Below are 25,935 nucleotides of genomic sequence, written 5' to 3' on the forward strand. Positions count from 1 at the left end.
TATGGAACATGATTGTGAGCCAGCTTTTCCTAGTTACTACCATAGACAGTGAGGAGTCAGGCTGCCTGAATATTTCATAAAGTTATCAAACACATTTGCAGAATCCAAAGAGCTTTTGTATGAGCTAGAATACTGTCATTCCATGTGACAGACCACATTAGAATATCTGATAGTTTAAAAAATGGAAGTGGTACAAACTAAGAAAATGCTAAAGTTCTGTTCATTTAGAACAGACTTAAGAGAGGAACCTAACAGTACAGCTCCACACTGAACTGTTTTCTCTTATTCTTACTAAGCTTTGGTTTACTCATTAGTTCAGTATGTTAATGATAAGTTAGTAATCCCTTAGACTTTAGTTTCAAGCTTTAACTTTTAAGACTAATTGTTTTTATTGTGCCTGTGTAAAATGGGACGCCTGTGAATTTAAAAAATTATTTTCATTTCTAAAAACATTAACAATCAACAAGGTGATCAATACTGGGACAGAATACAGTGGGATTAAAAAAAAAACACAATAATATTGAAACACTTCTAATGATAAGAGTGACTTCCAATAAAATCTAACATAACTTTATAAGGGGCCATTCCAGTTCTTAAAAACTCTAATTAGACATAAAGCAAAATATTATTTAAAATTCCATTTTCTGACAGGATCAGAGTAAAAAAAATCACTATGTGTCCTTGAGAACAGAAATAATAAAGTGACAGTTAAATATTACTATCAACAAAAACATCTAGCTTTTACTATTTTTATAGATTTATCACTTATTTAAGTTAAAAATTAGTAAGAAGACTTAAAAAAGGCAATTTCTAGATTTATAGTAACTGCTCTATAATATAGCTTCAAAATAACATGTACTTAAATAAATATACTTAGCATACAGTTCTTTAAAGAATGTTGAAATGTTAATAGATGAATCAATGACAAGAAACTATATCTTCCTCAGGAAAAAGAAACTAACCACTATACAATAAAGGCAATGATTGGAAACCCTAAATTACGTTTTGTTGTCAAGAAAGTCAATTTAATAATTTAACTTTTCCACAGAATTAATCACTATTACTTCCATACCAAAGAGGTATCATTTGGGGGAAAGAGTAGATCAATGAGGATTTAAAATTATTTCCTATCTACTTCTTACTTTTAAGTTGTGGTGATTTATGGCTGTGATAAAGATTGTAATTTTCAAGAAATATACAAGAAATCTATGTTAAATAACAACAGTGGACCTTGAAGGCATGAGCTTTTGTCACTTTATTGTTAACCAATGAATATTATCCAAAATTAGAGATGTAATTGTAACTTAATTGTACAACACAAAATTATGCTAATGGTAAAAGCCTACTGGGATTTACCAAATACTCATTAGTGTATTTTTACATTGACTATATGAACATGTGCTCGCGACTGCTAATAAGTTATAATTGGTTTAATCTCTAAGAAATCCATATTGCAAATGGTTCTTGTTTAGAAAAATTCACACAGCCTTAAAAATGGATTAAATCCATTTTAATCCTAATCTACAAATAGATCATAAACAGCAAAATATAACTGATAATTTTTCAATACTGTATCAAACTGATGTAGCTATGGTAGTGCACATAATTCAAAATGAGGAAAATTAACAAAAATCCAATGAAAGTTCAGGTTTTTATCTATTATGGCAATTGCTTTAAAGTGAACATTTATGTTTCAAAACATGAATAGGAGGGTCCACCATCCATTCCTTTGATGTACTGCAAGTAGGAACACTCTCTTCCATAGGATTCTGAAGCATGTGCACAACCATGGTACAACAGTCACTTCAAGATTAACCAGCTATGTTTTGTCCTACAAAGTTCAAAAAATATATTAAACGCAACCTTTCTTTTTCATGTCTGCCCAGATTAATCCTTTTTAAGTCAGCAAAATCAAAAAAGCACAAGAGATATTTTCAGACACAACTTGAATCTACTGTGCATGAAAATGTTTAATAAAATGGCAATTTTAATAGATAAATGTAAATTTGACTGTGTAATACCAAATGGAAAGTAGCTGAACCACACAGAGAAAACAAGGCTTTATGTATCTCCAAATTTAGCTGTTTTACAATAAGCAAAGTATTAGAACAGGTGAATATTAGAACTTCCTTCTAACTGGAAAGATTTATTCAGTAAGCTATAACCGAAATTAATATAAACTAAAATTATAATTTCTAAAATAAGAACAAACCAAATTTAAGTATTTTTAGTCACAGATTGAAAAAAAATAAGCACAGTGATCTAGAAACCAAATATACTGATTATGTAAGTATCGTATCAAGGTACAGACATTCTTCATACGCTACAAGGTTAGCATTTCTCTCTCTCTCTCTCTCATACACACGCAGAGTACACACACTCACACACACAGTCTCTCTCTCATTCTCTCTCTTGCTCAGCCATACGACACCCCTCCAGGATGATGGTATACCAGTAAGGAGCTTACAATTTTAATACAAATCAGAATCCCACAGTTTGACTCGACAAAAAGGCAGTTAAAAATTTAGCACTCTTAAGATATTCTGAAGGAAAATGAAATTTCGAAAGTATTTCTTGATGATCGAGGCTATGATTATGAATTATAAAACATATAGCTTACACACTACATTGTGTTTGAACAACCAGTCATCACAGGTGTAGCAGTGAGGTAGTATTGTTGTCCCCTCCTCGGGACTGATGTTTTTATATGCTGCCCTTCCAGAAAGATCCAGGTTTTAAAAAATAATTAACATTAGTTACCAACAAATGTATATTTTCTTTTTTTTATTAATCATCTGCTTTTCTAAATCAGTCTATAAAAGAACAAAACTTTTAAAATCTTGTAGAGGCTGTTTCATCAGTAAACTCTCCTAGGGAGCTACCACTGCTGTCTAAACCTCTGTGAAATGGTAGGCAAAAAAAGCCATCAAAGAATTACAGGAGATAAAACACCAATCAATGTAAGCTGTTAAAGATGACTGTGATTAAATAACCAAATATCAAATATCCAATAAGGTAATTAAATTTAGATTAAAAAAAACCCACCAGCTGTACATAATTATTAAATGTTCTAATCTCTTTCATGATTCATAGCCATATTCTACATGATGATCAAAGACTGTCCACTGTGCTACCTACCATCATTTTAAACACTGCCTGATCTGTATGATGGTGGAACTATGGCTATGGACATGGCAGATAAGAGAAGGGCATACTGAGAAAATGTGAGTGAGAGAGAATGTGGAAACACAGGTTAAATATGGAAGGGGCAAGGGAAACCCATTAAAATGTTCACCATTATCCTTTAAAATGTACACAGAACTGAAACCACACATACACATTTGTCAGACGTGATAATTAGTGTTAATCTTCAACAGAAAAAAAAAAAAAAGAAAAAAATGTGAAAGGAGGCAATGGAACACCATTCTCCATTCCCTGGACCAAAAGAAAAAAGAAAACCAAGCATGATATCATACTGCCTTAATGTTGAAGAGCTCCCCTTAAACTTGTCTTTTAGCTAGCACAGTCAAACTGGTGTAAGTGCTTTGGCAAGGTGGGATGCATTCCATCATATCTGCAAAGGCCTGCTTTTCTCTGTTGGTGGTTCAGCTTATGAAGAACATATATGCAAAATAACAGCTCTCACATTGCTTCAAACTCATCGATACGCTGCTTTGTATTGCCTTGTCGAATCTGTCGCAGAGTCTTGTACTTATCACGGCCTGCTTTAACATTCTCAGCATGAAGAACATCATTTTGTGTTTTCTTGGTTTCATCTCTGGCTTGGGCTAATTCTGAACTTAATGCCTATTTAAAAAATAAAAAGTATAACTATTATTTTTTTCTTAGATTTAAAAAAATTTATGAAAATGGCTTTAAGATGCAAAAATATATATTTCAAATCATTTCCACTGTGAAACCTTTTTCTTCAGTGTGTAAGTTTGTTTTAGTAATAGTGGTGGCAGTGGTAAGGGAGGAATACACATGACATTCCACATTTATCAACCATGGTATTTTGTACATTATTCTAAATTTCCTTAACTTTCTCATCTAATACTTGAAATGGCTAAAAAGTTCAATGTAGCCATCATAGACTAACATTACTATGAGATTTAAAATCTATACCTCAAGGGAAGCCTTCTCCAAAAGTCTTAATATATTTATTGTAGCTATCATCTCATTTTCTTTTAATATTTAAAGATTTTAACAATAAAATATTAGATAACTTACTGGGAAAAAAGAAAGCTCATAATATTAAAATCCTCTACTTTGACCTAGTTATGTCCATGTAATATACTGACCTTTTGCCAATATAAAATCTGAACAAATAATTAAGATTATGCAATGTCTTAAACATAGTATATTAACTATCATTCTTTCCAATGTACATTTTATTTTATTTTTTTGAGACAGAGTCACTTAACTACTGTCCAGACTGGAGTGCAGTGGCATGATCTCGGCTCACTGCAACCTCCACCTCCCAGGTTCCAGCAATACCTCAGCCTCCCAAGTAACTGAGATTATAGGCTCATACCGCCATACCCAGCTAATTTTTGTATTTTTGGTAGAGGCAGAGTTTCACCATGTTGGCCAGGCTGGTCTTGAACTCCTGGCCTCAAGCAATCCACCTGCCTCGGGCTCCCAGAGTGCTGGGATTACAGGTGTGAGCCACTGCACCTGGCCCTCAATGGACATATTATTGATCAAAAACTAAATTCACATGTTTTTCAACATGACATTAGAATACTTTCTACCTTTTAAAATGGGTCAAGCTGTAATTAAATAACTCACTAGTTAAGGTCTGATTATACAAAGCTAACAGATATTTGCTAATTTCTTCACAACGGAAGAAATGAAATAACATGACTATAGGCCAAACACCCACAAACCAATCACAAGGGCAGCCAGTATTAAAACTTCTATATTCTTTTTAACTAAGTTTGTCTAAGATGGGGAAAATGCAAATTATATTTCAAATGCGCATTATATTTCAAATGCGCATACAACTGCAAATTTTAAATACCTGAAGTTGTTTCTTAACACGCTCATTTTTCTGTGTTTCGGTTACACGTTCTTCCTCGCTTCTATGGTTCATTACCCCTTCATTTGATAATTCAGCACTAGCTTCAGCATTATTCTCATCGTGTTCATCATGTTCGTTTTCTGTTGGAGGAATGACTGGTGGTGGCGGAGGTGGAGCAGGGGCAGACATCACAGTTTTTAACTCTTCTTTGGTCTTTTCCAAGTCTTCCTGGGCTGCAAAAGCCTGACCATTAAAAATACATTTATGAGCAACTTACTTCAAAAATTAATAATCAAAACAATCAAGTTATACTCCCTTTTTAACAGAAACTGTATTTCAAGGTAATGAAAATAAGCCCTATTTATGAAACTTTTATTTTCATAAAAGAATGCCAACAGGTAAAAGAGAAAATCAAAAACATTATTATGCAAACCCTATTAGAATTACTAACTGTGAGCTTCAAGTCAGTGACAGGTTAAAAGAAAAATAAGCACACATGCAAAAGAACTATTAATTCTGGCAAGGATTATCAATTGTTTGCTAAAACTGTTGTACAAATAGTTGACGAGAAATGGATATTCATATAATGCCTAAGAATCTCACACCCAATAGATTTTATTTGAGCCACAAGGGGAAAATGTAACCAAATAATGGAGGAATGAGACTGTCGTTACTCAAATCCAATGATCACTAAAAAATACTAATGGTGAGTTAACAAGATATTAAGTGTCTTCTGATATGATACAACCTGAAATATCTAACATCACCAATTATTTGGGTGACCATATTATCTTGGTTTACCTGGAAAAGTCCTGTTACACTGTTGTCCTGGTGTAATTATGAACAATACCCCCTTTTCCTCAAAAGTACTCCAGTTTAGATGTTCAATTATATGGAAGTCTCACCTCTGATGCACTGTAGTCAAAAACATTTAATTTGAATTCCCCAGGTTCTAGATCTAACTTCTGGTTCAAAGGAAATACTGGAGTTAAAGGATAAGGTCGATGACACAAGGAAGTAACTAAACAAATATAGGAGGTGAGACATTCTGTAGGTCCCTTCAATAAATCAAAATAATAAAAAGACAAACTGCCCTCCATTAAAAGAGACTTACAGCAAATAGAGACAATGTAAAGTCCTCTGAACACTTGTCTGGCAAATTAGCTATGAGACTTTTTGGGAAATTCTTAATATAGTCTAATATTCTGGGACGAAAATTGACTAAAATGAAACAGTACATACCGTAAGATTTCATGTTGAATATATAAACAGGAAGTATCCTGGAAGGATATGTACTAAGGTTTTGCAGTATTGCCCCTAGTTTATGGGAATACAATTGTCTTTTGTGTGCATTTTCTAATTTTCTGTAATTCACAGACTTGATATCTGTAATATGCTAATTTTTTAAAGTTTGTGTCTCTAAATTTCACAAATCATCCCTAAAAGGGATCTAAAAAATTCTAATAACAAAGTAGAGTAACTAGGAAATTAACAGTGGCATTCCTTTTGTAGTTTTATTTATATACAACTAATTTTCAATACATCTAAAATTACCCAATGAAATTTAAACTGCTACAAAGATTTACTTAAGAGTGAAAGAAAACTGTTTTCTGTATAAGTACATTTTATTGTAGAAAAATCATCTTCTAAAACTAAATATCATCTTTGGGGGTAAAAAAATTATCTTTTCATTTAAGAGTTAATGTTGTTTGAATTAAACTCTCATTATCTTATATTCCCCCACCCTCCAACCAAAGCCTGATTTTACAATTGTGTGCTACTTTAGACAACAGTGGTTTCATCTACTTAGGACTCATATTAGAAACCTCGGTATCAGCTGCTCACAGTGGCTTACACCTAAAATCCCAGCACTTTGGGGGCTGAGATGGGAGGGCTGCTTGAGGCCAGCAGTTCGAGACCAACCTGGGTTACACAGCAAGACCTCCATTCTCAACAAAAATAAAAATGATGGTGCATGCCTGTAGTCTCAGCTACTGCAGAGGCTGAGGTGGGAGGATCCCTTGAGCCCAGGAGTTCAAGGCTGCAATGAATTATGATTGTGCCACTGCACTCCAGCCTGGGACACAGAGTAAGACCATGTCTCTAAAAAAATAAAAATAATTCAACTTCATATCCAATCACTGGTTCCCATGCCTTTTTGTGTCTACCATAAAATGTCTCTTATCTCTTCCCATTCCTCTTTATTCTCATTTCCACATCCTCAGTTTGGGTCTTTATCTCTTAAGTATCCACTATCCCAATCCTTTCTTCACACTGATCACTACATGGTTTTTATAAAATCGTATCTGATCATGTTACAATCCTGTTTTGAAATCTTCTAAGCCCCAAGTCAATCGATACTCCCACTGCCTTGCTGTAGCAGAGCATTTATTTAAAGCCTTTCACAATTCCCTATTATCAAACTTGAGGGCCACATCTCCCAACATTTCTGAACAACACTAAGCCTCAGCTGCTTATTGGTTATCCTCAAATCTATTACATACATTCATACTTCCTATACTCATTCAGTTCCCTCTGTCTAGAATGACCACTTCTTCAGTCTCTAAATATTCCCAATCTTACATCCCAATCTTTCATACCCCCAAAATTTAATTCATTATTCAAGACCCAGCTTAAACGTATATGGGTCTCCCGACAACTCCCTGGTCCCCACAGAAATTAATCAACTCTTCTGTGTTCCCAAAGTACTTGGTTTATATCCATAGATAAATATTTACAATACACATAACACAAGTATCTTTCCTACTCTAAATTATGACAGTATCTTATACTTATCTCTACATAGCATAATCCTGGGTACAAAAGCTATTCAATAAAAGCTAGTAAATGAATAAATGATTACTTTGTGTTGCCACTCAGTAGCTTCCTCTTCCTTTTTCTTCTTGGCTTCTTCTAGAAGTGCAATCTTGGCAGTGAATTCAGCAAGTTCTGCTGCCTAAAGTAAACAATATAATTCCAAGATTAAAATAACATATTTTGAATAATCTTATAAGTCAACAAAGCTTTAATGCACATGCTTAGGCTGTTTATGTTTTTCTTAGCCTTCCATTTAAAAAAATACAGTATTTCTTAAGATCTTAAATAGCTTATTTACAGTAAGTCCTTTAGGTAATGAGCTAAGGAGACAAAATTAAAAGATTACTATTATTCTACAGACTAGTTAATCCTGCTTTCAGTAGCAGGAACTTAAAATGTGTAACTTAAAAGCTTTTTAAAAAAATTTCCATCAATAAACTATCTGTTAAAGTCCACAAAAGAGAAAATATTTATCTAACGCTATATACTTTAAATGGCACTTTGTCAAATCATCTAATACCCCAATAATCCTAACAGGTAGTATCATTAACAGGTAGTATCATTCCTCCTTCTTTTTTTTCAGACAGTCTCACTCTGTTGCCCAGACTGGAGCCCAGTGGCACGATCTCAGCTCACCGCAACCTCCGCCTGCCAGGTTCAAGCAATACTCCTGCCTCAGCCTCCAAGTAGCTGGGATTACAGGCGTGCACCACTGTGCCTGGCTAATTTTGTATTTTTAGTAGACACGGTTTCGCCACGTTGGTCAGGGTGGTCTTGAATTCCTGACCTCAGGTGATCCACCTGCCTCGGCCTCCCAAAATGCTGGGATTACAGGCGTGAGCCACTGTGCCCGGCCATCATTCCTCTTTTCAAAAGGAGGGAACTGAGGCTCAGAAAGACCCAAGGACACATACATAGCAAGTACATGTGTGAACGAATATTTAAATCCAGGATCTTTTAAGTGACATGCTTACACCTAATTATTTGCAAGTCCACTAAATAAAAAAAAAGCCCAACCAATTATGGCCTGTAGTTATCTCATAGGAACTATAACATATTAATTTATCTAAAGCAAAAGACGCCAACTGACTTATTGCGGAACCTGTCCAACGTCAAAGTGAATCAGAACCTTTTGCTGACAGTAGACTCCATTTACAAATCATCTATAGAAAAATATCTTATTCTTTTGTGTTTTTAGGTTTTTGTTTAGGCAGAAATAAATTTTTTAGGTTTTTGTCCACACTTTGTTATTAAGTTACATGTTATCTTTGGCTTGCTCTCCAGAAAGCACAAAATGGTTGCTTTTTGTTTTTTCTTTTTAGAAGGTTCACTCTATGTTTTTATTTAAATTTTTTTCTCTAAGAAGACAGTTCCTTACTAGCTGCTCCTGATTCTTCATCTGGTCAGCAGCTTGTTTTGCTATGGCAGACTTCGCCTCTTCAGCAGCTCGACGCTCCTTTTCAAGCCGTTCTGCTTCTTCTTTTGCTCGTTTTCGTTCTTGATCCAGTTCTAGAGCTTTTCGAGTCTGTTCTTCTAGTTCTGTGAAATATGTGTATTCCCCCCAACAGTGATTAATTCCAATCATTCTCATTATCAAAAGAAGCTAAAATAGTAGCAAGAAATCAAATCTGTTCAATTTCTAAAAATTAGCACACATGTAAATACACATATACCTCTTTGTTTTCTTGAGACAGGGTCTCGCTCTGTTGCCCAGGCTGGAGTGCAGTGGCACGATCATAGCCCACTGCAGCCTCGAACTCATGGGCTCAAGCAATCCTCCTGCCTCAGCCTTCCAAGTAGCTAGGACTACAGGCGCTATACCTCGTTTCCAACTTGGCAAAAGCCTAATAATTTTTAAAGAGAAATGAAAATCTTTTGCAATTCAAGTTATGTAAAAAGGCTACAAGCACGTAACTATTCTATTTTTAAAAAATAATCTCTCCATCTAAAGTTTTGACCTCAGTAAACAAATTGCCATGTTTTAGAAATCTATAATACATTTTAAAACTTCCATTAAGCTTTTACTTATCTAAACTAATAAGTAAATCCAAGAAATTAAGATTGAAAACAGTATTTACTGACCCCAAAATAGGAATTTTGATGTGAATTATATGAATTATTGAAAAATGTGAGTTATTGGTATATATTCATTCCTACAGCATGAAGATAAGTAATATTGGGAGATAAATAACATGAATTTTAATCCTAGGTGTATAGATCGCTAAATCAACTCTCTTTTCTTATTCCAATGAGTTGAACAGGAAAGGAAAATAAATTTTTAAGACAGTTTAACAGTACTAACTTTAAATATTATTTTGACAATTATTTAAGCCCTGTGACAGAAGACAACAGAATGCCACCTACTAAGACAGTACAAGGTCCTACAAAGAATGATTCTCCCTTACTGTATACTAAGAAAATCTATATGTCATGAAATTTGAAAGCTAACTGTAACTTACAAGCTTTTACTTACTGTTCTTAATTTTGTTGGTCTTGATCAGAACTAGTTAATTGCAGTTAAGACTTGGAAGGTTTTAGGCCAGGTGTTGTGGCTCATGACTGTAATCCCAGCACTTTGGGAGACTGAGGTGGGTGGATCATTTGAGGTCAGGAGTTTGAGACCAGACTGGTCAACCTGGTGAAATCCCATCTCTATTAAAAATACAAAAATTAGCCAGGCATGGTGGTGGGCGCCTGTAATCCTAGCTACTTGGGGAGGCTGAGGCAGAAGAATCGCTTGAACCCAGGAGGCGGAGGCTGCAGTGAGCCAAGATTGCAGCACTGCACTCCAGCCTGGGTGAGGGAGCAAGACTCTGTCTTAAAAAAAAAAAAAAAAAAAAAAAACACTTGGAAGGTTTTGAGAGGGTTGTAGAAGAATGACTCTTTGGTTAGGCTCACGCCTGTAATCCCAGCACTTTTGCAGGGAAAGGTGGGAAGACTGCCTGAGACCAGGAGCTTGAGACCAGTCTGGTCAACAGCGTGAGACACCATCTCTTCTTAAAAACTAAAATTAAAAAGAAAAATCAGTAGCCACTTATATATACCAACAGTAAACAATCTGAAAAATAAACCAAGAAAGCAATTCCATTTACAATAGCCACAAAAAAAAAAAAAAAAAGAAAAGGAAAACACCTAGGAATCAATCTAACCAAAGAAGTGAAACAAGGACATTGGTCTAGGCAAAGATTTTTTGTGTAAGACCTCAAAGACACAGGCAAAGAGAGATAATGGGTATTACATCAAGCTAAAAAGCTCTGTACAGCAAAAGAAACAACCAACAAGGTGAAGAGACAAACAAAGAACAGAAGAAAGTGTCTACAAACTGTCCATCTAAAAAAAGACGAATAACCAGAATATATAAAGAGCTCAAACTCGATAGCAGAAAACCAAATAATCTCATTTACAAACGGGCAAAACATCTGAACTGACATTTCTCAAAAGACGTACAAATGGCCAAAAGCTATATGAAAAAAATGTTAATCACTATAATCACAGAAATATAAATCAAAACCACAATGAGCTATCATCTCACCCCAGTCAAAATGGCTTGTATCAAAAAGACAGGCAAGGCTGGGCAAGGTGGCTGACGCCTGTAAATCTCAGGACTTTGGGATTTACAAAAATCAGCTGGGCATGGTGGCACATGTAATCCCAGTTACTTGGGTGGCAGAGGCTAAGAATCACTTGAACCTGGGAGGTGGAGGTTGCCTGGGTGATAGAGGAAGACTCTGTTTAAAAAAAAAAAAAAAAGAAGGCAGTAACAGATGCTGGCGGGGATGTAGAGAAAAGGAACACTCATACACTGTTGGTGGGAATGCAAATTAGTAAGGCCGCTATGTAGAACAATATAGACAGTCCTCAAAAAACTGAAACTACGGAATTACCATAGTATCCAGCAATATCACTACTGCGTGTATATATCCAAAACAAAGGAAATCAATATATTGGAGATAGCTGTACTCCTATGTTTATTGCAGCACTATTCACAATGGCCAAAACATGAAGTCAACCTAAGTACCCATCAATAAATGAATGGATAAAGAAAATGTGGTATATACACTATGGAATATTATTCAGCCATAAAAATAAATGAAATCCTGTCATCTGCAGCAGTATGGATGGAACTGGAAGCCACTATGTTAAGTGAAATAAACCAAGCACAGAAAGACAACTATTGCATGTTCTCACTCATATGTCAGAGCTAAATCTCATAAAGATAAATAAACTAGTGGTTACCAAAGGCCAGGAAGTGGGTGGGGGGAGTTGAGGGGAGGAAAAAAAGAATATAAATGTATTTATTACTACTGAACTGTACACTTAAAAACAGTAAAGATGGCCAGGCACGGTGGTTCATGCCTGTACTCCTAGCACTTTGGGAGGCCGAGGTGGGCAGATCATCTCAGGTCAGGAGTTCGAGACCAGCCTGGCCAACATGGCAAAACCGCGTATCTACTAAAAATACAAAAAATTAGATGGGTGTGGTGGCGAGCGCCTGTAACCCCAGCTACTCAGGAGGCTGAGGCAGCAGAATCACTTAAACCCAGGAGGCAGAGGTTGCAGTGAGCCGAGATCACACCACTGCACTCCAGCCTAGGTGACAGAGTGAGACTGTCTCTAAAAAAAAAAAAAAAAAAAAAAAAAAAGGTAAAGATGTGTACATTCTGTATTATATGTGTATATTTTACCTCAATAAAAAATAAATAATATAAAAATTCTATGTGGCTATTTGGCTATAAAGACAAAATGTATACAGCACTGGAGGTTACCATAGCGATATTCTACGATTACTCATTTTAGTATCTGCCTTCTAAAATTTTGATAATCAAGCTGGCCTATCAAACTTTTCTTTCTTTCTCTTTTTTTATTTGAGATGGAGCCTCATTCTATTGCCCAGGCTGGAGTGCAGTGGCACGATCTCAGCTCACTGCAACCTCTGCCTCCCGGGTTCAAGCAATTCTCCTGCCTCAGCCTCCGGAGTAGCTGGGATTACAGACGTGTGTCACCATGCCCAGCTAATTTTTGTATTTTTAGTAGAGACGGGGTTTCACAATGTTTGCCAGGCTGGTCTCGAACTCCCGACCTCAGGTGATCCACCCGCCTTGGCCTCCCAAAGTGCTGGGATTACAGGTGTGAGCTACTGCACCCAGCCTCAAACTTTAATGATTAATTATTTTCATCTGATTGATATATAAAACACCCACAAAGCTCATGGTTTTATCTTCCATCTAAACAAGCAAACAAATCACTAAAGAATTGAAAGTAGGGTCTCAAAGCAATACCTGAACATCCATGTTCATAACAGCATTATTCACAATAACTAAAACACAAAAGCAACCTGATAACAGATAAGCAAAATGTGGTATACAAATAGGATATCATTCAGCCTTAAAGGAAATCCTGACATATGCTACAACGTGGATGAACCTTGCAGACATTATGTTAAGTGAAATAGGCCAGTCACAAAAAAACAAATACTGTATGATACCAGTTATACAGGTAGAATACTCAAAATCACAAAGACAAAAAGTAGAATTGTGGTTGCCAGGGGTTGTGGGGAGGGGGGAAATGGGGATTGTTTAATGGGTGCAGAGTTTTAGTTTTACAAGATGAAAAGAATTATGTAGCTGGATAGTGGTGATGGCTGCACAACATTCCCAAAATATTTTGCATCAGTGAACTACATTACTTAAAAAGGCAAAAAACTGGCCGGGCACGGTGGCTCATGCCTGTAATCCCAGCACTTTGGGAAGCCGAGGCGGGCGGATCACATGAGGTCAGGAGTTCAAGATCAGGCTGGCCAACATGGTGAAACCCCGTTTCTAATAAAAATACCAAATAAGCCGGACGTGGTGGCAGGCACCTGTAATCAGGCAGGAGAATCGCTTGAACCCGGGACGCGGAGGTTGCAGTGACCTGAGATTGCACAATCGCACTCCAGCCTAGGGGACAAGAGCAAGACTTTGTCTCAAAAAATTAAAAAAAAAAAAAAAAAAAAGCCAAAAACTTCAATGCTTTATTTTCTCTCATAATAAAAATTGTTTCTGTATTATGAGATAAAAAAGAGAAATAAGTCTGGGTTACAAAGTTAAATTCTGAAACATTCCCCAATATTCATTTTACCAGCTTTTTGTAATAAATGACAGATAAGGCAACAGGTATTTTGTGATATATGAAGAATTGTATAAAAGTGTAAGTTTTAAAAAATGTTTAAAATGAACTCTGAAAACATCAGGTCTCCTCCAGTCCCTTCTAAAAAAGGAAGGTTTTTAACAGTCATATATCCCATAAATGGTTTCTGCTCTTTCCTCTCCAATTAACTGAGTTAATACAGGAGTTAGCCAACTATGGCTCATGGAGCAAACCCAATCCAATGGTTTTTTTTTGTTTTTTGTTTTGGTAAATTAAGTTTGACTGGAACATAGCCACCCTCATTTGTTTAGGTATTATATTACACAGCTGCTTTCACACTGCAATAGCAGAGCTGAATAGCTGGGACAGAGACCATGTGGTCTGTAAAGCATGAAATATTTATCATCATTGGTAATCAAGAAAATAAACTACAGACAGAGTATCCTAATCCAAAAATCTGAACTCCAAATTACTCCAAAATCCTAAATTTTTTCAGCATTTGCATGACACTCAAGGGGAATGCTTACTGACAGCAGTTCAGATTTTGGAATTTTGAATGAGGGATGCTCAACCAGTAAGTATAATGCAAATATTCCAAAATTTAAAAAAAAGAAAAAAACCAAAAACCAAAAACCTGAAATCTAAAACACTCTGGTCCCCAAGTATTTAAGATAAGGGATACTCAACCTGTATATTCACTATATACTCACCAGAATGGCTAACAAAACCAAACCCTAACAATAAAAACTAGTGGAAGAAGTGGTAAGGACATAGAGCAAATGTACTTTCAATCACTAGTAACAGGAATAAAACTGATCCATGGCTGGGCGCAGTGGCTCAAGCCTGTAATCCAGCAATTTGGGAGGCCAGGCAGATCACTTGAGGCCAGGAGTTGGAGACCAGCCTGGCCAACAAGTGTATAACCCTGTCTCTACTGAAAATATAAAAATTAGCTGAGCGTGGTGGTGCACATCTGTAATCCCAGCTACTCAGGAGGCTGAGGTATGAGAATCGCTTGAAGCTCAGAGACTGAGGCTGCAGTGAACTGGGATCATGCCACTGCACTCCAGCCTGCGTGACAGAGCAAGATCTTGACTCAAGAAAAAAAAAAAAAAAAAAGAAAAGAATAGATGCAATATGCATGTCCAAAAAGCACAAAGACACTCAACATCACCAGGTATTAGAGATATGCAATAAAAACTATAAAATACCACTTCACACCCATTAAGATCACTATAATCCAAAAGACAAACATTAACAAGTACTGGTGAAATGTGGAGAAATCAAACTTGCTGGTGGGAATGTAATATGGTACAGTCACTTTAGAAACCAATGTGGCAGCTCCTCAAAAAGTTAAATACAGTTACCACATGACCCAGCAATTCCACTCCTTAGGTTACACCCAAAAGAAATGAGGACATAGGAAGAACAAAAACCCACATAACAAATGTTCATAACAGCATTAGTCACCTTAGTTAAATAGTGGAAACAATAAAAAACATCAGATTTCAAACAAATAAATAAAATATACCATATCCATAAAATGAGTTCAAGACCAGACTGACCAACATGGTGAAACCCCGTCTCTACTAAAAACATAAAAATTAGCTGGGTGTGGTGGTGGATGCCTGTAATCCCAGCTACTCAGGAGGCTGAGACAGAAGAATTGCCTGAACCTGGAAGGCGGGGGTTGCAGCAAGCCAAGATCATGCCATTTGCACTCCAACCTGGGGCAACAGAGTGAGACTCTGGCTCAAAAAAAAAAAGAGTGGAGTGCTGATAAATGCCACAATATAAACGAACCTTTAAAATATTATATTTAAAAAAAGAAGCCAGTCACAAAAGAGCACATTTTGCATGATTTCCATTCATATGATTGTCTAGAACAGACAAATCTTTAGAGAAAGATTCATGGTTGTCTACGGCAGAGAGAAGGGGTACTGAGAAGAAATGGGAGTGACCACTAATGGGTATGGCATTTCTTTTTGGGATAATGAAAATGTTCTAAAATTGATTATGATGATAGCTGTACAACTTTGTGAATATACTAAAAACCCTTAAACTGTATACTTCAAATGGGTAATTACATGGTATGTAAATTGTAAGCTATATCTCAACAAAGCTATTAGAAAACAACAAACAAAACTAATCTCTATATGATGGTATAAGTCAGAATGACAGAAATCACATTTGAAGTTAAAAGAAAAAGAGAAAAGGAGACTGTGTGAGGGCACATAATTTTCTCTATCATGTTCGGGGCACTTATGGGAGTAAATTCACTTTGTAAAAATTGAGCCTCATACTTGAGAAATACGTATATTACTGTATCTGTACTTCAAAGATTTTTTTTTTTTTTCTTGAGACAGTCTTGCTCTGTCATCCAGGCAGAAGCGCAGTAGTGCAGTCTTGGCTCATTGCCAACTCTGCCTCCTGGGTTCAAGTGATTCTCCTGCCTTGGCCTCCCTAGTAGCTGGGATTACAGGCACCTGCTAATTTTGTAATTTTAGTAGAGATTTACACTCCACCGTGTTAGCCAGGCTGGTCTTAAACTCCTGACTTCAAGTGATCTGCCCGCCTCAGCCTCCCAAAGTGCTGGGATTACAGGCATGAGCCACCACGCCCGGCCAAATTTTTTGTTTTTTAAAAAATACAACTATAAGGCTGGGTGCAATGGCTCATGCCTATAATCCCAGCACTTTGGGAGGCCAAATGCGGGAGAATCACTTTGAGCCCAGGAGTTTGAGGCTACAGTAAACCTTGATCACACCCACTGCACTCCAGCCTGTGCAACAGAGTGAGAATCTGTCTCACCAAAAGAACCCAACTAGAAATTTTCTTTTTAATCTCAGAATGCTAAATTAGGGATTATTTCCATTTTAGAAATTAGGATCCTAAGGAAGTTAAGATATTAAAATGACTTGCTTATAGTCATATTCTAAGTTAATGACAGAAGTAAAGCTTTTTAAAATTGTAAACAATATATATCTAAATTAGACGCTCCCCTCCTACCCACAACTACTGCTTTCATCACATTATCATGTTTCCTTTCCTTGTAACACTTAAAACTATGTAAAATAATTGTATTATTTAATATATTGCTTTGTCTTCCCCCAATAAAATGTAAACTCTAAGAGAATAGGAACTGTTTTTGTCCAGTACTATAATCTCAATACTTTTAGAAAGGTGCCTAGTACACACAAGGTGTATCCAAAATGAATGAAATCATTATACCAACTCTTTTCTGTGGTTTGTCTTCTTGAAGATGGAATTCACTTTGATATTTGCTGGGACAGTAACTGAATGCAGGTCTGGTGCTCTATATACAGATATTTCATTTTTTTTGAGACAGGGTCTCACTCTGTTGCTCAGGCTGGAGTGATCCTCCCACCTCTCAGCCTCCTGAGTAGCTAATATGACAGGCATATGCCACCACACCTAGCTCACTTTTATTTTTTGGAGAGATAAGATCTCACTATGTTGCCCAGGCTGGCCTTAAACTCCTGGATTTTAGCAATCCTCCTGCCTCAACCTCCTAAAGTGCTGGGATTACAGGCATGAGCCACCGCACCCAGCCTAGGTTATTGCTATTTATTCTCCTAGAAGTATTATTTCTAATCCTCTTGGAATTGAAATGATCAATCAGCTTGAGCATTTATAGCAATCTTTGTGGCTTTCCCCTCTAGCTACTCTCCCTTACAATTATTCTACTCATTGCTCAAGAGTACGTCTCCACCACAGCAGGCTGGTGTGAGAAATTAAAATATATCTTAAATAAGACTGAGTATCCCTAATCCAAAAAACATGAAATCTGAAATGCTACAAAATCCAAAACTTTTTAAGCACCAACATGACATTCAAAGAAAATGCCCAGGGCCAGGCATGGTGGCTCACGCCTGTAATCCCAGCACTTTAGGAGGCCGAGGCGGGTGGATCACTTGAAGTCAGGAGGTCAAGACCAGTCTGGCCAACATGGCAAAACCCTCTCTCTACTAAAAACACAAAAATTAGCTGGGCCTGGTGAAGTACGCCTGTAATCCCAGCTACTTGAGAGGTTCAGGCAGGAGAATAGCTTGAGCTGAGATCATGCCACTGTACTCCAGCACGGATGACAGAGTAAGACTGTGTCTCAAAAAAAAAAAAAAAAAAGCTCCGATTTTGGATTTTCAGATTTGAAATGCTCAGTAGGACAATGCAAATATCCCAAACTCGGAATATTTCTGTTTCCAAGCATTTTCAACAAGGGATATTCAACCTGTGTTGGCTATTTCCAACAGAAATGAATAGCTTGTTTTACCAATTGTAAGAAAGCAGGTTATTAAATAGAGCTTTTATAAAGAGTGTAGACTTTATGTTACCCCTGAGAGCCTGCTGCTTAGAGGAGAAAAACATTTTATTCATGCAATACTTTTTTTTTCTTGCTTTCTCCACTATTTGCTGAGTGAAAGTAGTATATCCTAAAGTTACTTAATATAAACCACATATTATAAATCTAGTGTATCCTTTCTATATACAGTAGCACTTTGGTTATATATTGCCTAAGAAGTAAGTTCTTCCAAACGTATTACCAAAAACAAACAAAAAACATTATAACATGTCTATGTGTTATTTTCTAGTAGAATGAAGTAAAATATTTTTAGGAATTGAGTTCCAAAAAAGTTCATATAGTCAGAATAGCTTAAATTACTTTAAATTACTTAAATGCCTTACTCATACAGCCATAAAGCACTGCACACTTTTGTTTAAATGCCATAATGTATTGGATATGTTTTTTGTTTATAAAGCCCATATATACATTTACAATTATTTAAGAATACATATGAAAAATAATTTGCATGTTTAAAATAAAAAACTAAAAAAAGAAAAATATCTGCATGTTTAAGAGAAACATCAGCACTGTATAAATGAATGTGCCTTAGTGAAACATGTTTATGATGTGATTCCACTAAGTATTAATTTGGCAATTAAATATACAATTGTCCTATATAACAAATAAGGTTTAAGAGTAGTAAAAAATAAATACCACTATCTGACAAAAGAGCAATAATAATTTTTAATACATTTTCAAAAAGAAACTTTTACCTTTCTGGGCTTTAATTGTTTGCTCTTCAATTTGTTTTAGACGTTCCATTAGCTCTTCCTTTTCACGTTCTATTCTTTCCTTTTCCTTTTCTGCTATTTCTCTTTTCTTCTTTTCATTCTCTAATTGTGCCCTTAAAAGGAATTGCAATTGCTGTTACAAATTAATAAACAGAAACATTATTCATGTGATGGAATACTACTCTGCCATAAAAAGGAACAAAATAATGTCTTTTGCAGCAACTTGGATGAAGCTGGAGGCCATGATTCTAAGTGAAGTAACTCAGAACATATAAATGCCATATGTTCTCACTTATAAGTGTGAGCTAAGCTATGAGGACGCAAAGACAGAGTAATATAATCAACTTTGGTGACTTGAGAGGCAATGGTTGGGAATGGGGTGAGGGACAAAAGACTACATATTGGGTATAGCGTACATTGCTCATGTGACAGGTGCACTAAAATCTCAGAATTCACCATGATAGAACCCATTCATGTAACCAAAAACCACCTATATTCCAAAAACTATTGAAATAAAATAATAATAATTGGAAATAGTATTCATGTGAAACCTAAGAACTGAATCAACTAAGAAGAAACGACAGCATAAATATTTTAACAGGGTTTTCACTGTATTACACTTGTGTTCAAAATAGCATATGTAGTTAAAATTACAGGACTATGACATACATACGCTCACGTATGTACATACATGTGCTAGGTTCCAATGTATTACTTACTGTGGGTTCACAATAAAGACCACTGAGACTATTTTTAAAAAATATTAAAAACTTAGACATTTAGGAACATCTTTGAAGGATGAGTTTACAAAACTGCTAGTAAAGTATAACTGTTGAATATATATTCCTGTGTACAGAACATGCTTATAAGGCACACTTTAATGTGGGAAAAATCAGATTTACCATTTGCATACGGGAAGAACTCTGACAACAAATTAAATGTCAGCACCAAAAGAGTTAACCACACAGTTGCCATGCCCCAAGAAAATGTCTTCTTTAGATTAACCGGAGACCTCCACTGGGGAAATAATAAAGGACTGAAGGGAGCAAACAACTTTGCTTTGTTTGTTTAAGATACATAAGGCATGTATCTTAAAACATACATACATCTTTGTATGTTTAAGATACATAAGGCATGTATCTTAAAACAGGGAGGGCAACAATTTTCAATCCTTAAAAATGAATTAATCCAAGTTTAATTTCTTGGGTAGTACCCATTTATGCCTAGATACAAGATGACAAATCAATTTCACCTCCTTTCACAATTCCATTAGAATGCTAGTAGATGGCTAATGATCTTAAAAAATATCATCAGAGCTCAGTGGGAAAAAATGCCTTGATCATTTAGCTGCATCTGCCATGGGCCTGATGAGAGTGTTTCTTTTAAATACTGCCAAATTCATTCACCAAACATCTACCAAGAGCCTACCATGCGTCAGAATCTATGTTAGGGGCAAAAATGTAAAGAGAAATAAAAGTCACATGGAGAAACTCTATTATCAGACAATATTGTTTACTTAAGTTGAATCAATATTCAAATCACTAATAACTTAAAACATCAGTTATGATTTCATCTCTGAAATTTATCTGAGTATGCTTTAATGTTCCACAAAAAGAGCACTGCCACCTGCTGTCAATTCTGAATTTCAAGCACAAAACCCTGTAGTTTCTCAACTTGCAGTCTCTGATAAACTTATCAGCAAAGTTTTGCTATCAAAGATTTCGCCCTCATTTATAAACCTAAATTTTAAAATTCCTGCAGCTCCTAGATACCCATTTGCCCCTAAAACAGAAAAGAGAGCTTACCTTTGGGACAAACAGGTAGAGGTGTCACAAGTCAGTAAGAGGTCAAACACTGATGGTGACCTCCTAGTGCATGCACCAAGCCAAAACATAAAGGGTCACCACACCTTACTGCTGGTTGAATGAATCCTCCCACCATTTAATAATCTAGAGAAGCTGGGCATGGTGGCTCATGCCTGAGATCCCACCACATTGGGAGGCAAAGGCGGGAAGACTGCCTGAGGTTAGGAGTCCAAGACCAGGGCAACATAGCGAGACCTCACCTCTTCTAAAAATAAGAATAAAAAATTAGCCAGGCATGGTGGTGTGTACCAATAGTCCTGGTTACTCAGGAGGCTAAGGTGCGAGGATCACTTGTGCCCAGGTCAACACTGCAGTGAGCTATGATCATGCCACTGTGCTCCAGCCTGGCAGGCAACTGAGCAAGACCCTGTCAAATAAAAAACAAAAAAACTAGGGCCTGGTGGTCACTCATGCAAGGGAAGCTCCATCTCTGTTCTGGAGTTCCCTATGCCTATGGGGTACTTTCACAACAGCAAGGAGGAAGAGCCAATAACTATTCCTAACCCCAGTACTTGGGCTCACTCTGCAGGACATTCACCTCTTTCTCTTTATCCTATTTCAATTTATAAAGCATATACAGGCAGAGAGATTTAAGGAGATACAAGCTTCCACACTTCTAGAAGATGTGAGTTTAAGGGAAAGTTTGTGTTTCCCAATCTCTCCGAGCAAAAGAAAGGCCTGGTGGCCCCCGCAGTGGCTGCTGACCTTTCTGTGTTCTTTAGATAGCTAAAACATCAGGCTTTGTGTGAAAGCAAAAGAAGCAAAAGCACAGTACTTTTCAAGTAATTGCTAGTAAGGCCAAAAGCTATTCTTTTCCATGCCAGGTTGTCTGCCACCCTAGGATGTTGATTAGACTACCCAATCACTCCCCAGCCTCTATGCAATCACAGCCAGTTCTGCCACAGTTCCCAAGCCAACTACCTCCCTCCCTCCTTTCCCAAGGTCCCAAGACAATTCTCGAGGACTTACACTGCAAACCAGATCTCAACCAGAAGGCTACCATCATATTCCACCAACTAAGAGCCTTTCAGACCCAGCTCTGGCATATATGGCCCTTTCTGCAGATGGATGTGCTGGTTTTATTTAGCTTTTCCCTACTGATGTTTCATTTGTTCTTCAAGGATGGAGGTGAAGGAGATATGGAAGCAGAAAAAAAGAATCAAGATAATCTGGCCATATGCAAGTTGGGAGGGGGTGGAGAATGGTCTTCCTACAGAAAAATGGAATAAGTATACAGCAGATATTTAACCTGATTATAATATTTAAAACATGTTGTAGTTTACTGTACTCTGTGAGGCTCGTATCTCACATTTTACAAGAATCCTACCCTGACGACAGCCATCTCCAGCCAACACTTCATTCAAATAATACAAATGCCTTCAGCCCTTAACATCACTCAGTGATACCTAGTTTTTGTAGGCCTGTCTTGTCTCCTTTATGAAACCAGATCTTGCTGCTCCCCTAAATGCTGTTCATTTTAGAGGATCTCACTGGCCCATAGGCACACCACACATTTTTATCTCTACATATTCATCTATGTTGGCTTCTTCTTCTTATCTCTTGCTCTCTCTAACCTTCAAGCCTCAGTCCCACTTTCCTCATGAAGTCTTTTGTGATTACTGTAACAATAGATGCAGATATTTTTATTTGGAGTTTGGGTTTGAAAACACTCATTTCAACGCAGTTGTTCTATTTCAAGGACATAAATCACATTAATAAACTATTATTCCTTGTATTAATATGCAAAAAATTACTTTAGAATATCTTACTTTTTAAAGATCAGATGGGTCCAATTACATTTTTCTTCCATGAATATTAAAAACATATCCAACTTAGTTTATAATAATATTAGGAATTATTATAATGGCTATTGTTTATTAAGTACCGGGTTCTTTGCTAAATGCCTGTATACCACTGTCGTGATTTCTTACAAAAAGGTAAGAATATTATTTTCATAGTAAGAGCAAGGAAACACAGGCTCAAAATTATCTGTTTGGTTGAGTGTTAGAAAAGGAGCCAAGCCCAGATTTATCTAGTTCCAAAACCTGTGTTCTTTGTATGACACTAGCCAGCCTTGGTGCAGAATCTCCCACAGCTAACCTACAATTGGTACACGGGTATGCAACTCTAAAATGTAAACTTGGGGCTTTCAGTTTTCACATGTGGAAACAATTTTAGCCATACAAAAATGAGCAAAAATTATGAGTCATAATTCGATTTGGATGCCAATAATTTAAGACCTTCAAAAACTACATGGAATGTAACCACTCATAGTGTATAAGGTCATTTTCATTGCCAAAAAACCCCAAGGTTATAAAAATTATAGTGAGTAAATATAGCCAAATATACCAAAGTATTGTAGGGAAAGAAGTCTCTTTGCTACTCTCTCCCAACTACTGTTCTTGCCCAAGAGAGTCCAGCAGCACAGGCAGCATACCTCTGAGCATTCTCCCAGGTATGTCTGCTGGCTACTTTGCCAATGGGCCTAATCAAAATTGTTTCCACACAGACAGCTGCCATTTCTCTGTCTCTGACCTGTAAAGCAGGGAATAAATGACTCAGCATGCCATTTCTGAAAGACTGCCAATTCCTAGATGACTAGAATAATGTATCTCCTAGGCATTCAAACTGAATAAAAGTTACTGAATTCCAACTGATTATAAAGCAGTCAATAAATGCTTACTGATGAAGAGCTCTAATATTTATCCAGGAGAACTACGGATTACTGTGCCAAAAAAGAAACTTAAGTCTTCCACTTCCATCTAAGCCTTAGAGTAACTAAAATATAGCAAATCCAAATGATACTAAGTAAACATACTACCTGTACTAGAAGCAATACAGTACTCCTCTATAAGCCATGAAATAAAGGACATATAGATAAATATAGTAAGTTGAGAATGTAAATAATATATCAACATTATGAATGAGCAGAACAGTTAGGCATACTATAGAGTGATGAGTATGAGATACAGGAACTGTATATAAAATAGTTCCTCATTTATCTCATGCTAGAAGACCTTTAAGAGACAGTGAAATCTTTAAGACGATTTAAAAAAATTAAGCAGAAACTAAAAGAAGTCTTCTCTTTGACAGAGGCAAATACAAGGCTATGTGGATAAGAACGTACTGTATAGAAAGTAAAGCCCAATAAAGAGTATTTTTAAAAAGCATTTAAGATTAGAACCACAATGTAATGCTAAAGCACATGACCACAATAAAAAAGGACAGAGCCCATCAAAGTAACAATCCAACTCATTACTCTTTTTTTTTTTTTAAGAGAAAGGGTTTTACTATGTTGCACGTTGCCTGTTGCCCCGATTGTCTTCAAACTCCTGTGCTCAAGCAATCCTCCTGCCTCAGTCTCCCAAGTAGCTGAGACTATAGGCACATGCCACCATGCTCAGCTCACCAACTCAGTATCTTTAATGAAGGGATTAGTAATTACTGACAAGCTTCATACCCATATAAAAAATGTTTTTGTTATGTGGTTAACTTCTCTAAGGAAGATAATTTGACTTAATATTACAAAATAGGTAAAAATCAATAAAATCTCTTACACAGAACAGTTGCTGAATAAGAAAAAAAATCATTCAATATAAAACCTAAAACTATAGCAGCAAAATGGTATCTTGCAGATGGCTTCCTTCTAGATACAAAGTACCTTATATCCAATATTTAAAATATATATATTTAGGGCTCTTCAATTTTTTTTTAAGGACTTACTCTATTTCTTAGACTATCACGTTGTTCCATAAAGATTTATTCAATAAAGGTTAACTTTAGTTGGCCTCTAAATTTTTTCAAGTAAAGCACAAAGTTGAAATTAATCTAAAACCAGATTTGGGAATTAATGTCACTGGACCCAGTAATCTGATTCCAGGGTTGATATAAATTTTATTCACTATCATTCAATTTTAAAAATTATCAATTTAATATATTTAACAGTTTCTTTTTTAAGTCTAAGAGAAACAGAGTTAAAAAGATTAGGGTCTTTGGCAGGGAGTACTGATGTTACCCTACTTGGCACAGTGACATTTCAGTTGTGTTCTACAATGTCACTGACATTGTTTCAAAGTTAAATATTCAGCACATTCTTACCCTGAAAAAATTAAGAAATAAAAGTCACAAGCAAAACAATTTTGAAAGTTTCAAACTACTATATCTAAAACAATGTCTATCAGTGAAAAGCAAGAAATGAGTCACAAAAAGCTATTTTCTTCGAGACATCTGTCGAAGATTTCTAAATTGAAAATTATACATACTAGTTTTAAAGGATAGAGTGATAATACTGTCTTTGAATTTTAATATAATGAAAATATTAATAAATACAAATTTAAGGTACATTTAAAAAACTGAGCAGTCTTAAATTTTAGATAGCCTACTCCTATCAATTAAAAGTGAAAGGTCATAAACTCCATACCTTTCCAACTGCTTCTGATGTTTCTCCTCCCTAGCCTGAGCTTTCATCTGTTGTACTTCAATAGTATCAGGCTTCCTTCTTCGCATGTACAGTTCATGGTTTCCCATACATAAGGCCAAAATCCGCTTATTGATTCTCAGACGAGGTGCATAAAAAACAAAATCCTAAACATAAAGTATTCTGAATTTAAAATCTTCCTGAAGGATACTGTCTCTCATAACAATCTGTACTAAATTTTAATGTGAGGTACGAATTTTAATGTCATATTACACATAGTTTAGAAATAAGAAATCATACAATTTCATAACTCCCAGTGAGGATGACATACTTTCACATAACTGGTTCCTCACCTTTTCATATCCTACCAGTTTTGTAAAGAGGCTAATATTCTTATCCTTGCAATACATTAAATGTCATTTATTCCTTTTTGTTCTCCAAAGTAACTATGAGCACCTGTTCCTTATACACCATTTGCCATTAATGTCAAAATTGGTTCTTCTTTCATGGCTGTAGAGTTTTTTTTAACCTAGAATTGTTCTTTTTTTTTTTTTTTGAGACAGAGTCTCGCTGTCATCCAGGCTGGA

At 36.1% G+C, this 25,935-nt stretch overlaps 1 protein-coding gene across 9 annotated transcripts in view; it reads right to left on the minus strand.

Annotated features, from left to right (window-relative positions):
- RDX (radixin) overlaps positions 1-25,935 on the minus strand; it is a 105,577-nt gene that overhangs the window by 36,698 nt on the left and 42,944 nt on the right. For all 9 annotated transcript variants that reach the window (XR_010120102.1, XR_010120101.1, XM_055273039.2 and 6 more), the window contains exons 9-14: positions 25,352-25,515; positions 19,049-19,179; positions 9,219-9,379; positions 7,887-7,979; positions 5,024-5,266; positions 3,647-3,807 (exon numbers count right to left, since the gene is read on the minus strand). Coding sequence is in view for 7 of the 9 variants with exons in the window: in XM_055273039.2 (XP_055129014.1) it covers positions 3,647-3,807; positions 5,024-5,266; positions 7,887-7,979; positions 9,219-9,379; positions 19,049-19,179; positions 25,352-25,515 (953 nt within the window). In the remaining 2 variants the exon portion in view is untranslated. The remainder of the gene's footprint in view (positions 1-3,646; positions 3,808-5,023; positions 5,267-7,886; positions 7,980-9,218; positions 9,380-19,048; positions 19,180-25,351; positions 25,516-25,935) is intronic.

This window comes from Symphalangus syndactylus, chromosome 3 (assembly GCF_028878055.3).
Source record: "Symphalangus syndactylus isolate Jambi chromosome 3, NHGRI_mSymSyn1-v2.1_pri, whole genome shotgun sequence".
Classification (NCBI taxonomy): domain Eukaryota; kingdom Metazoa; phylum Chordata; class Mammalia; order Primates; family Hylobatidae; genus Symphalangus; species Symphalangus syndactylus.